This window comes from Barbus barbus, assembly GCF_936440315.1.
Source record: "Barbus barbus genome assembly, chromosome: 50".
Lineage (NCBI taxonomy): Eukaryota > Metazoa > Chordata > Actinopteri > Cypriniformes > Cyprinidae > Barbus > Barbus barbus.
The window spans coordinates 11,800,040-11,812,965 of NC_136728.1; the positions used below are offsets into that span (position 1 = coordinate 11,800,040).

Genomic DNA, 12,926 nt, shown 5'->3' on the forward strand with positions numbered 1-12,926 from the left:
TAAAATAAGTTTGTATAACTTTGTATACTGGAGACTAACATTATTATATATTAAAATAAATATTATGATTTTATTATAATTTATAATAAAAATGACAGGAAACAATCAATACTGTATTTCAAAACAGCTGTTTAACTAAAAATATTATATTGGTTACATTCAGGTGTCACCTTCCGCACAGATGCCTCAAATCTCAAGCCATATAGATCTGAGGCCTATAACACAAGGGCTCGCCATCATCCCCAGGGCTAAGAGTGCATCTCGGATCTCCTCAGGAGATTTCTCAAGGAGGAACACAATCAAGTCTGACTCTGGTGTGGTCTATGCTGTGTATTTTCTTGGTAATGATGGAAAAGCATGTTGTTGAGGAGATTTTTTATTTTATTACTTCTTCTTTACAGCCTCTTCTGTGCAGTCGGTGGCAGATGAGAATCTTTCTTTAGTGGACATTGAGAACCTACTCGTGGAGAGAGTCAAGGACAAAAAAGAGGACTTGAAGGCTGCTTTTGAAGCCTTTGACCTGGAAGGCAACAAAGCTGTCACCAAAGGAGAGTTCAGACGTGTAATCGAGGGGTTTCTTGTTCCACTCACTGAATCTCAGTTTGAGGGTCTGTTGGCAAAGGTGTGTTCATTTAGAATTACAAAAGTCACCCACTTCCTTCAGTGCACTTACTGTGATGTTATATTGTGGTACTTAAGCTGTGATTTTTTTGTCCATATATGTTTAACATTTTCATTCATTCAAACTTCATTAAAATATCTTTACTAGATTGACTTGAGAGAAAATGGAACAATTTCTTACATGGACTTTCTCAGAAGATACTGCAAAATGTCATCTGCTGTGGGCAGGTAATGTATATTTTTGTAGATGTTTTCTCAATTATTAGATTTCCTTCACACATAAACTCCATTTTTAAAAGTTTGGGGTTACTAAGATAAAAGAATTATCTTATGCTCACCCAAGCTATTCGATCAAACATACTGTAAAACTAACAATAATGTGAAATATTACAACTGTTTTCTGTTTCATTATATTTTAAATCTATTTTTTTCCTGTGATGCAAAGCGGAATTTTCAGCAGCCAATATTCCATTGTTACATGATCCTTGAGAGATCATTCTAATATTCTGATTTTGTGCTCAAAAATAATTTCATATAATTATCAAGGTTAAATCAGGGACCATGGCACATTTAAAAACTTTTGTAATATTGTAAAAGTTTTTCACTGTCACTTCTCAGCCATTTCATGTGTCCTTGCTGAATTAAAGTAATCATTTCTTTAAACATATATATCTAACGGACCTCAAAGTTTCGAACAGTGTATAATATTTCTTCATATAAACAATATCTAATTTCTTTACAGAATCCCATGCAGGAGTGGAGGTTACAGAAACTTGTCACTTGGAGAACTACAGTGTCGTCTGAAAGATAAGGTGTGTAGAGTATAGCATGGTATGAATATTATATAAATACTTACCTGTTGATGTTAGTGTGTAATATCCATGATTCTCACCATTTCAGATTGGAGGCAATTTGAAAAACATCACCAGGGCTTTTCGGCTGTTTGACCACAACAGCGATGGGCAGATACAGCAACATGAGCTGCGTAAAGTCCTAGAGGGATACTGTTTTCCCATGAGTCAGCTGGAATTCCACAGGTCCCAGTTTTTCAATTTAATCAAACTCTCCTGGAGTATTATTGTTTTCCCCTGAATGCTATGTTTTTTGTTTGCATGTCTTCTCTTTTAGACTATGGTCACATTACAGCGTGAATAATTCTGACACAATATCCTACAAGGAGTTTCTTGAGAAGCTTGGTGTTGACTGTGAAAACTATAGAAAAATTGCACCAGATTCTATTCAACTGGGTAAAGTTATATGAAATAAATTATGCAATATGATAAGACAGTAATAAAATAATTATTTATGTTGGCATCAAAATACATGAATAATTAAATCAGTTATATATTCTGATTTACACCTGCTTTCAGCACTGAATTGGGACGCTGTCAGTCGTGCTACAACAAGACCTAAAAGTAAGACAAGCGTAAGGGCTTTCTCAAGCAAATCCAGGGACAACATGGATGAAGTCCAGACCAGGTTTTTGAGCAAAGTGAGTATGACAGAGATAATCTTTTATCTAAAATATATGAGAATTTTATGAAAAAACTTTTCTATTTTGACTTGCAGATAAAGAAGAATTATAGCCTTGTTGAAAAAGCTCTGCAGGCATTTGACGTCACAGACAGTGGGTTTGTCTCTGAAGAGGATCTCAGATCTGTCCTCAGTAATTTCCTCTTCCCCATGGATGATAACATCTTCAGGGAGGTATTGAACAGGTATGAGATATTAACATATCGTTTATGTACCTCCCTGAAAGCAATTCTGAAATTCATCTAGTGTTGATTTATTGTCACAGATTTGGAGTGAGCAGCACACAACCTGTGCAATGGAGAATATTTCTTGGATTGTTCAAAGACGACATAGCTGTACAGTAAGTTGGCCATAAAGTTTTTGTTAGTATCCTATAAAAAAACATTTTAATATATTGAAGGATTCTGTGCATGCAGACATATCTTTGATTATGAATTTATTTTTAATGCCTCAATCAGGAAAGATTCTGTTCCAGCAACTCCAGACACATGCAGTATTGAAACAATCCTACTAAACTTACGTCAACATGTTCTTGATAATCAGCCTCCTCTGACAGAAGCCTTTCTGGACTTTGATAAAGTAAGTTTTGAGATTAGCTAATAAAAAGCTGTAAATTATGCACTTCAAATCACAGCTATTCATAATAATGATAACTGTTTCTGTAGAACAGAGCAGGGTTTATTAGTAGAGATGAACTATGCAGGGCTCTGGAGAGCCTGAACTTCCATCTCAGCGATGAGCAGTTCACTGCTCTTGCTGTATTCTTGGATGTGGAACATACAGATGCCATAAATTACCAACAATTCCTGGACTTCCTCCATCAACAAAGACCAGTTATGGTATTATTACCTTTGCAGTACTGTAATATCCATGGTCACATTTTACCTTAAAAAAAAGAAAAAAAAAAGAAATATTACATTCACTACAAGTAAATAAACTTTATTTTTAGGACCTTTAAGATTTTTTTGTATTGTGACATTATTTTCAGGACAATCAAGCTCATTTGACCTATTTCTCATTACTGCTATTTGCAAATTGTGATTGCTGAAAAAAGTACATTTTGTAAAAAATTAAATAAATAAAAATTGCAACAAAACATATTACAATATAAATTATATATTACAATAGTACAAATCATTACAAAATAATTAGAAAGACAAAACCATGATTAGAAGTTTCCAAAACTGTACTTTTGTTTATTTATTCAAAATATTACTTATTTTTTCCTGACAGGTTTTGCATATATATGGGTTATTTGCAAATTTAAAATGATTCAACGTATAAAAACTTTTTTGTGAATTTATTTCAGGAGACACTAAAGCTCAATAAAAAGGTTTCAGATCAGTTAAACACATTGCCACCCACAGCAACAACAACACTGAATGCTGTAAGTAACCTTCACAGTTTTTTATTTTTACAATTTTACAGTATTCCTTATCTATTTTTTCTTTTGTATATTAAACTGCAAAATTCAGTCTTAGAAAATATATCTAAGATTTATAAAAAATTAATCTATGAATCACTTATCAATCCTATTTCTATCACGCACTTGATTTTGTCTCTCTACAGGTGGAACAGATTCTAAAGGAGAAGCTTTCTGAGAACTATGACATGCTGATCGAATCTATCACCAACACAACCCAAAACCAGAGTGACACCATCCCCCCAGAAGACCTTTGGAGATTGATCCGACAGCATGGACTACCGCTGTCTGAGAGCCACTACAGCAAGTGAGTCTCACTTCTCTGCCCCCGCAGCCTTACCTCTGGATACTGACTAATTCCCTCTGTTTTCTCTAAAAGGCTTTGTGAACCATTTTTGGAAGGTGGAAATGTGAACTACAAGCTATTTTTGAAGAGCTTGGGTGTTTCAGAGAAGATTGAGGGCGACCGCAGAATCATTGAAAGGTTTGTACGATCAGTAATAAGCATGCCCTAATGAGGAATCACGCATGATAAATGTTTTTTTGATAAAATACAGAGAGGAAAAGGCACATGATGCCTCCATATTGAATTTAAAAGCACAAGCAGTAAAGGATGTTGTCCTGAGGAAACTCAAGGACAGGCTTCAGAGACGTGGGATGTCCCTTCAGGACTATCTGATGTCCAAAAGGAAAAGCATGACAGCACTTACTCTGAGAGATTTCTGTAAGGTACGATATGACTTCAGGTCAGAAAGTCATAACTATAATTCTGATAATGTGAAGGCAACATTCAATCAATGTCTTAAGCATTCAGTTCTTTACATTGATTCATGTCACTCTTGCTTTTAGATTCTGGATGATTGTGGTATTGTCCTGGAAGGACCCCAGTTTCAGATGCTTATTGAGTCTCTTGGTTTTAATTTGGGTTCGATTTCTGTTACTGACTTTGTGGCCAAATATAAAGGTTTGATTTTTCTCAACACACAATCTGTTTTTTTAACACAAACATATGGCACAAAACCTAATTGATCAATATCTCTTCAACACAGAAGTAACAAAACCAGAAAAGGGTGAAGATAGACAGACAAAAGATGTACAAACTTCTACTCTTTTGACTGCAGAGGACTGTCTTGCTCAACTTAAAAAGAGGATCAAGGAATATCATGGGGTATCAAAGCAAAAGATTATTTTTAATTATTTACTAATATACTACTAAAAAGTGTCTAAATACATTGTAGGCCACTCTATTTTTTAAGGCTCTAAATGCATAAAAACAACACTTCTTCAAACGTCTTTACCTCGCTCTTGTTTGCAGGATGCTCTGACTGCTTTCCGTCTCATGGACAAGAACCGAGATGGTGTGGTGAATCGCATTGACTTCAGAGCTCTGTTTGACAGCCTGATGTTTGTAACCAAAGAGAAGGAGTATCAGAGATTGCTTGACCTGTTGGGCCTTACACCTGGCTGCACACTCAACTATGCTGAGTTCTACAACAAAGTTAACTCTAGCAGCAAGATGAAATCACATCACCATGATAACACCTCGTAAAAACCACTCCTCTGCAAATAATATTTATATTTATCTTAGCTGTTTTTGTAACAGAAATCTTTTTTTTCAGACGAGATGGATATCCTGACACTGCATGTGGCCAAGTTCATGACTATTTGTCAGCCATTGCACAGAAAAGACCTTCAGAGCTCTCAAAGGTAATCTACATCCAGGTCACTTGGTCACTTTTTTGGCTCCTGGTCACTGTTTTGATGCTGTATGGCAGTTGTCTTGAACGTACACTGACACTTAGTGGCCTGGATGTAGCATAATGCAAAAATACAGCTTTCAGTTACCAGTATTGGAGTAGAAATGCATCATTAGCAGGCAGCCATGTTTATAGCAAGATGTGTTTATGTTTTATTAAGATAAACTGAAAAGTATTTGACCGGTCGTGATCTCAAAATGGTGGCTTCCATGAGGAGACCCGCTACATATACAAACGTTTTAATGAGGAATTAAACATACTTTTTACATAACAATTGTGTTGGCAGGCCTTTTCTCAGTTGGGTGATGATGTTAAAAGCATCATGACCAAAAATGGTCTAAAGCAGCTGCTTTTTAAATACTACATGCCCGTCACACCAAATGAGTTTGAAAAACTCTGGGACAGGTAAGCAACACTGATATTTCAATGAGTGTATGTGTTCCTCATTTGATAGTTGATCCAGAATCAGAATTAGTATGGTGTTAAGTAAAATTTACATGACACTTGCAAAATATGCTAAATGTTAATAATTTTAACAAAATAAGAGGGATTATGAATATTGCATGTTATTGTTTATTTAATACTGTCCCGAATAAGCTATTTCACATAACAGATGTTTCCATATTCTCCACAAGACAAAATAATAACTGAATTTATAAAATGATCCTGTTCAAAAGTTTACATACCCTTGAATCTTAATAATCTGTGTTGTTTCCTGGATGATCCAAATAACTGTTTTTATGTGTTGTGATAGTTGTTCATGAGTCCCTCGTTGGTCCTGAGCAGTTCAACTGCCTGCCGTTCTTCAGAAAAATCCTCCAGCTCCTGCACATTCTTTGGTTGAACTGCTCAGGACCAACAAGGGACTTATAGACAGCTATTACAAAACAGAAAGACATTCAGGTCGTGGATCATTCAGGAAACGACACACTGTATTAAGATTCAATGTAAACTTTTGAATGGGGTCATTTTTATAAATTCAGTTATTAGTTTGTCTTGTGGAGAATATATAAACATCTTTTATGTGAAATCTTATTCAGGACAGTATTAAATAAACAATTTCATGCAATTTTCATGATCCCTATTATTTTGATAAAATTATTAACGTTTTGCATTATTCTGCAAGGGGTATGTACATTTATGAGCACAACTGTATACCTGGCAAGCATTCAGAATTTTCAAATGTCTGATATCTGCTGTAAATAAAACTAAAAACACTTTTTTTTCACAGATTTGATGAAGAGGGGAAGGGCTTTGTCACTCAGACCGAGTTTTTAAGAAAGCTTAAAATCAGGTCAGATGAAGACAGCCAATCAGACGCTTTACAAGAACAGCTCACAGAGAGGGCGATTTCCTCACCTGACCTGGAAGTTATGCTACAAAATCTTAGGTGAAAATGATTTCTGTATCAAATGACAAATGTAATAGTGGATGAAAATATTCTCCTCATGCATACAGTGTTACATGGACCTATCTGTGTTTGAAGGAAGTGGATTGAGAATAAATTTGAGCGTGTGAGTGGAAGCCTCGTGCTTCTGGATAAAAACAAAGATGGTCACGTGACCGTGACGGATCTGCACTCTCTCCTGCACAGACATGGATTTCGACTAAGAGAACAACAGCTCACACATCTATTGAACCTGTAACTCTCTATATCAGACAAGTTAATTTACTCAAAATATGGTGAGTGTTATGAGCTACTGCATTGTTTTTACTATTTAATTTGTGTTTTTCAGCCTTGGCTTTGACAGCAGTCTGAAGGAGGTGCCATACCTTGACTTTCTAAAGCATCTCGCTGGACGTCCAGTTTCCAGCTGGTCTGCAGTCGAGCCTCCTCAAGGTCCGACTGTGGGTTCTCCAGAACCAGTGGAGGATATAGAGGAGCTGAGCCCAGAAAAAACAATACAAAGGGTCAAGGAGCTGGTTACTTCTTCCTCAGATACTCTCTACAAGGTACTGACTGTTTATATACAATATATTAATATTGCTACAGAGATGATTTAACCTGAAATGTGCTGCAATAACAGAGCTGTGTAAAGTATTTTGTAAACACTAATGTACCAAAAGTGATAGTTTTTTTTTTTTTTAAGAAATTAATACTTTTATTTAGCAAGGAAAACATTCAAAATCATACCAACCCCAAACTGCTGCTGTGCTTTATTTTTCAGGCCTTCTCTGCATTTGATAAGACTGGAGATGGTGTGATACCACAAACAGAGTTTCGACAAGTGCTGGACCATTTCTGTATGTGTCTCTCAGAAGTCCAGTTCAGGAAGTTGCTGTCTGAGCTGAGAATAAACGAAGGGGAGGAGATTATGGTTGACTGGAAAGAATTCCTCCATGTCTTCAACCTCCACAAACAAGAGGTCAGAAGTTTTTTATGGTTGAGTTTGTACTTTTTTCACAATATGATGTTGTCATAATTTAGAATGGTCTAAGTTGCATATGGTGTATAATAAAACGTTATTTATTTCTTTAACTCTAACAGACGGCAGATGAATGGCTGAAGAAAATCCATAAGATGCGCTTTCCTAATCAGCCCCGACCTTTAGTCATCAATGACATTTTGAGGCGTGTACAGGAGGTTGTGTCAGCCCGCATGTACACTATAACAAAGGAAATGGTTGACCTCGACTACGCCAATATAAACACAATCTCCAAAACTGACTTTAAGACCATTTGTGATCGTCACTTCATGAGGCTCACCGACGAACAGGTAATTTCCAGTTCCACATGAGCTTCTTTAATAGTTCCTTCAATAGCTTGAAAAACAACCAACTCTTTCAGTTTCAAGACCTGTGGAAAATGCTACCAGTTAATGGCTTTGGAAATCTGGAATATCGAGAATTCCTGAAAAAGTTCAGTGGAGAACAGCAAAGCCTGGGAAAGGTTGCTAAATCATTACCAGGTTCAGCAAGAGCAACGCTGGAGAAACCAACATCCCTCAGACGCCCCAAAACAGCACCCTGTGCCTTTAGGCGCTCTGCGGTACATTTACTTCAAATGCTAATATTGGTTCACTTCTTCTCTTTGCATTGGATTTTACATGTCCTCTAATGTCTAATGTGGACCCGTGTCCACAGTTATCAGTGTCAGAGCAGCTTCAGAGGCCCTCCACTGCGAGCAGAAGGTCCACGCCACTGCTGAACTGTGAGGATGTGGAGATGAAGGTAGGTTCCAAGATCCAGGACTGCTGGAGGCACATCCAGAGGAGATGCAGGCAGGCGGACCCTGAGAGGACCGGAGAGATAGATGTGGATATATTCCTAGGTACATTGTTGAGGCCAGATATCTGTCCATTTAAAAGTCACAGCACCTTTCAACTATATAAAAAGTCAAAACTAGGGAATTTTCCAAGCTTGGAAAAGTAATTGAGATTAATAAAACGTCATGAATGAATGAATGAATGAATGAATGATGCATTTATATAGCGCTTTATTGTGTATTGCTGTACACCCAAAGCGCTTTACAATCATGTGGGGGGGGATCTCTCCTCAACCACCACCAGTGTGCAGCATCCACTTGGATGATGCGACAGCAGCCACAGGACAACGGCGCCAGTGTCATGGACATTTCTGTAGTGAATCTAATTTTTCTAGCTATGCTCAGATCTAAAATATTCTAGCTCTGACTTCACAAACCAAATAGTTCCTTCAAATCAGTTCTTATTTTATATTTCTATATTCCATTTTATATTTTCATAATTATAAATAACACAATATAAAATAATATTATATATATATATATATATAAATGTAAATGTTCTGTTTTATCTTTTACATAATTTATAATATATATTTATAATATAAAATTAAAAATTATGAATAACATTGCATGATATATATTATATAATTATTGTAAATCTATAATAGTTATTAATTATAAAATTATGTATTTTAAAAACATGGGAAAGTCAAGGAATTATTTGTCTGAATTATATTATTTTCTGAAAGATTTATTAGCAAATGGGTCTGAATTATAATGATTTTTAAATAATATAATATACAGTATAATTGTTATATATTTTAATATAACAATATAAAATGATCTATTATAAATTCTGTTATAATCCATATATAATTCATGGAATTTTGTTCTGAATAAATTATTAGCAAAATTAGCACTCTGAATGACAGTATTATGATTTTTATAGAAATAATATAAAATACAACATAATGTAATATATATTTTCTATATTTTTTATATTTGAGACAATTTTATTTTATAAGTAATTTAAGGTATAATCTCTCTCTCTCTCTCTCTCTCTCTCTCTCTCTCTCTATATATATATATATATATATATATATATATAAACCATTTTTCTCAGTAAATATATTTCTAAAGATGCTGTTGACATAAAATTTTAACCTGATGATGATAACAACCCAAGTAATCCATACATACAAGGAAAACAAATAAGTTCAGAAATACTTTTGCCCTGTGTAATTCCATTTTATTACACATAACTTAATTTCTGAACTCGTTTGTTTTGTTTTCTTTGTATGTATGGATTACTTGGGTTGTTATCGACATCTGGTGAAAATTTCATGTCAAACAAATGATAAGAAAAATCATGGAATTTCAGTGGCCAGAAAGTGGAGAGCTAATCATAATGTATTGCAAATGACAATGGAAACATCACATATTCCTGTTTTTTTTGTGTGTGTGTGTGTGCAGTAATTGTAGTTCCTTACATTAATTATTATATTTGTACACAAATTGTGACATTGTTGTTTGGAAATAGTGAATTTAAATTGATGTTGTGCAGACATACTCCAGGGTCTCCATATTGAGCTGAATCCACTTGAGTTTGAGCAGCTGGCTGTCAAATATGACATCAAAAATAGTGGACGTCTCTCTTACCCGGACTTCCTGCGGCACTTTGTGCTGATGTTCAGTCCTCAGGTCAACACTTCATCCCACAGACTCAAACTGCAGCTCCCCAGGACACCAGTGAGTTCACTAGAATTACTGCCTGCTGTCATTCTAAACAGACCGGTATAGTTGATGAATTGTGAATATACTCAAGCAGCATTTTCTGACTTTGTCCTTCAGATGAGTCCAGGCCCACTTAGTAGCCAGTGTGTTGAAGCCATGCTGAGAATCTCCAGGCCTATCCAGCTCTTCTGGAAGCAAATGAGGCAAAAATGCATCGCCTTTGACAAAGAGCGCACTGGAAAGATCTCTCTTCAGGACTTCAGAAAGGTACAAAGCACTGTTTTATACTTAACACTTTCAGTTCATGTCTTGTCTTTAATCATGCAACATTTTGCATGATTTTTTTTAGGTTCTGAGACAATACAGCGTGAATCTGTCAGAGGAGGACTTCTTTCATTTCACCTCTTTTTTTGACAAGAACCTCACTGGAAGGATTTCATACAATGATTTTCTGCGCATTTTCCTTAAATGAGTGCAGATTCATCTGTTTATTAGTTTGGAGTATCATATTGCACTGCTTCAGCAACACTGATGTCACAGTTTTTTTAAATAAAAAAATAAACCGATTATTCTAATCCTTAATTTATGTTGTTTTTATCTATACAGCAAGAGAATGTCTATAATAGGATTTTATGTAATTTTAATAACAATTTGAAATTATATATTATACCTTTCACATTTTATATATAATTCAATTATATAAATCATATGATATTCAGTCGTATTTTCTTACTGAAAAAAAAATGTGTTATTAGTAAGTTATTATTTGGACTAACCAGTATGTAATGGTTTTTTGGCAGTGTGTTTTGCTCACAAACATAAAATGTACTTTCAAAGCACAATCAAGGATTTTAAGATTTTACAACAAAAAAAAAATCACTCAATGATCGCAGCAATGTCTGTTTTTCCAGTACATGACCCCTGTGATTGCAACACACTGTTTTTCAATAGTAGAACGTTGCCAGATACTATCAGTGCTAATGACTGACCTTCATTTGGACTCACTGTAAGTTATTGCACTTGCACTGCATAACCTCAGGGATTCGTATGTTGAAGAATATGCAGGAATCTGCTAAAGATTGAAATATCTCTTTTGCTGGCTGTGGATTTCTGGTGGCTTATACTGTGGTGTCTATAGCTGTTTATTTGAACGGGCCCCGTTTCTTCTTAAGGGGGTGAAGAAGATTTGTGGGGCTTCATCTGGTGCTCTCATGGGTGCAATACTAGCATGCCAAATGTCTCCAGGTATGTTTCAGCAATTATTTCTAGTTTAAAAACTTCACACAAGTTGTAGAAGACAACAAAAAAGGTGCATTGAAGGCATTTGTCATGAATCCAAAAGACAAATCTTTCACATTCACAATTAAATGATAGCAAATAGTAGTTTTAAAATCTAAACATATTTCAGAAGACTCACTGAAGATAGAAAACCCCCTATTTAATTCATTTGGATGACTATTATATTGGTGATCCTAAAGGAAATTCCATTTTAAAGCCAAATGCTGTGAAAATTTGCTGGAAATGTCTCGGAAAGGCACCCTGGGTGCTCTGCATCCCTCCCTCGACCTGCTGAAGATAGTATGAAACTTCCTAAATCGTGACCTGCCCGATGATGCCCACCTACTCGCCAATGGACGGCTGTTTGTGTCACTCACACGAGTGTCAGATGGGACAAATGTGTCGGTGTCTGAGTTTGACAATAAAGAAGATATCATTCAGGTGAACTCAACTGGCTTTTGCGTCCTGCATGATGAATAGATAAGTGTTAATGAGGGTTTATGAGTCTACAGGCTCTGATTTGTAGCTGCTTTTATCCACTGTACTGTGGTGTGATACCTCCAAGCTTTCATGGAATAGTATGTAGCCGTTAGACTGTATTTTTTGTGATACAATCGCAATAATTGTCCGTTTTTCAATTAAATGTGCTCTTACTAATATTGTATTAGTTTTATAGATATGAGAAAAAAATTATCTTTTCCAGTATTTGGTAAGGCTACCATGAGGGAGAATGAAAAAATAAGATATCCTCTCCTAGTGAAGCTGGTTTACTGTCTAATGTGGTGCATTTTGCCAGTGGAGATGGCATACATAATTCTCTTAAGGTATTCTGTATATGTAAAAAATGAGTAAAATGTAACATAAAAGTCTTATAATTGCATGCTAAGACCCTGACTGTTTTTAGGCTTGATGAGTGCGCTCCAGAAATGTGGTCATATCTGCTGTGGATGTGGCAGATGTTAATGAGAACGATTGGACAAATATTGAATAAAGCTTTCTCAACAAGGTGAAAATATCTAGAAAGAATTACATATCTAAATAATCCAAATCCAAGTGTGATGTCCCTAAACAAGAGTTCTGCCTTCAGTTACTTATGCATACAGAAATATCCAACTCTTCACCAACTCCCTTCAACTTCAAACCCAACTCACTGACCAGCACCACCTCTTGTTCCTCCTCCTTACATACACTGTGTAATTACTTTGAATAAAAAGGTTTCAATAACCTTTCAAATCTTGATTTTTATGTAATCACATCACTTACTTAAATTGCCTATAAATTAAAGATTTCAGATCATTTACAAAATGAATGTCAGATGAATTCTTGTGTTTAGTGCTTATGTATAATCTCCTTAAAAATATACTATAATTGAACAT

General features: G+C 35.4%; 1 protein-coding gene and 1 pseudogene across 2 annotated transcripts; both read left to right on the forward strand.

The window, feature by feature from the left end:
* Positions 1-181: 181 nt before the first annotated feature.
* efcab6 (EF-hand calcium binding domain 6) lies at positions 182-12,429 on the forward strand (the record flags this gene model as incomplete). Its single annotated transcript, XM_079414461.1, has 29 exons — positions 182-314; positions 402-622; positions 770-849; positions 1,364-1,433; positions 1,522-1,658; positions 1,750-1,868; positions 1,992-2,113; positions 2,191-2,339; positions 2,420-2,494; positions 2,613-2,733; positions 2,820-2,993; positions 3,724-3,884; positions 3,957-4,061; positions 4,135-4,306; positions 4,427-4,541; positions 4,627-4,745; positions 4,893-5,122; positions 5,197-5,284; positions 5,621-5,739; positions 6,566-6,724; positions 6,821-6,976; positions 7,071-7,287; positions 7,503-7,700; positions 7,823-8,050; positions 8,122-8,322; positions 8,418-8,604; positions 10,103-10,287; positions 10,390-10,539; positions 10,622-12,429. 29 exons carry the CDS (start codon positions 182-184, stop codon positions 10,742-10,744), a joined length of 4,314 nt encoding a protein of 1,437 aa, XP_079270587.1. The 3' UTR covers positions 10,745-12,429.
* LOC306868362 (patatin-like phospholipase domain-containing protein 2) lies at positions 11,320-12,143 on the forward strand (annotated as a pseudogene). Its single transcript has 3 exons — positions 11,320-11,517; positions 11,768-11,991; positions 12,063-12,143. The product of its transcript is annotated as a patatin-like phospholipase domain-containing protein 2 (transcript).
* Positions 12,430-12,926: the final 497 nt, after the last annotated feature.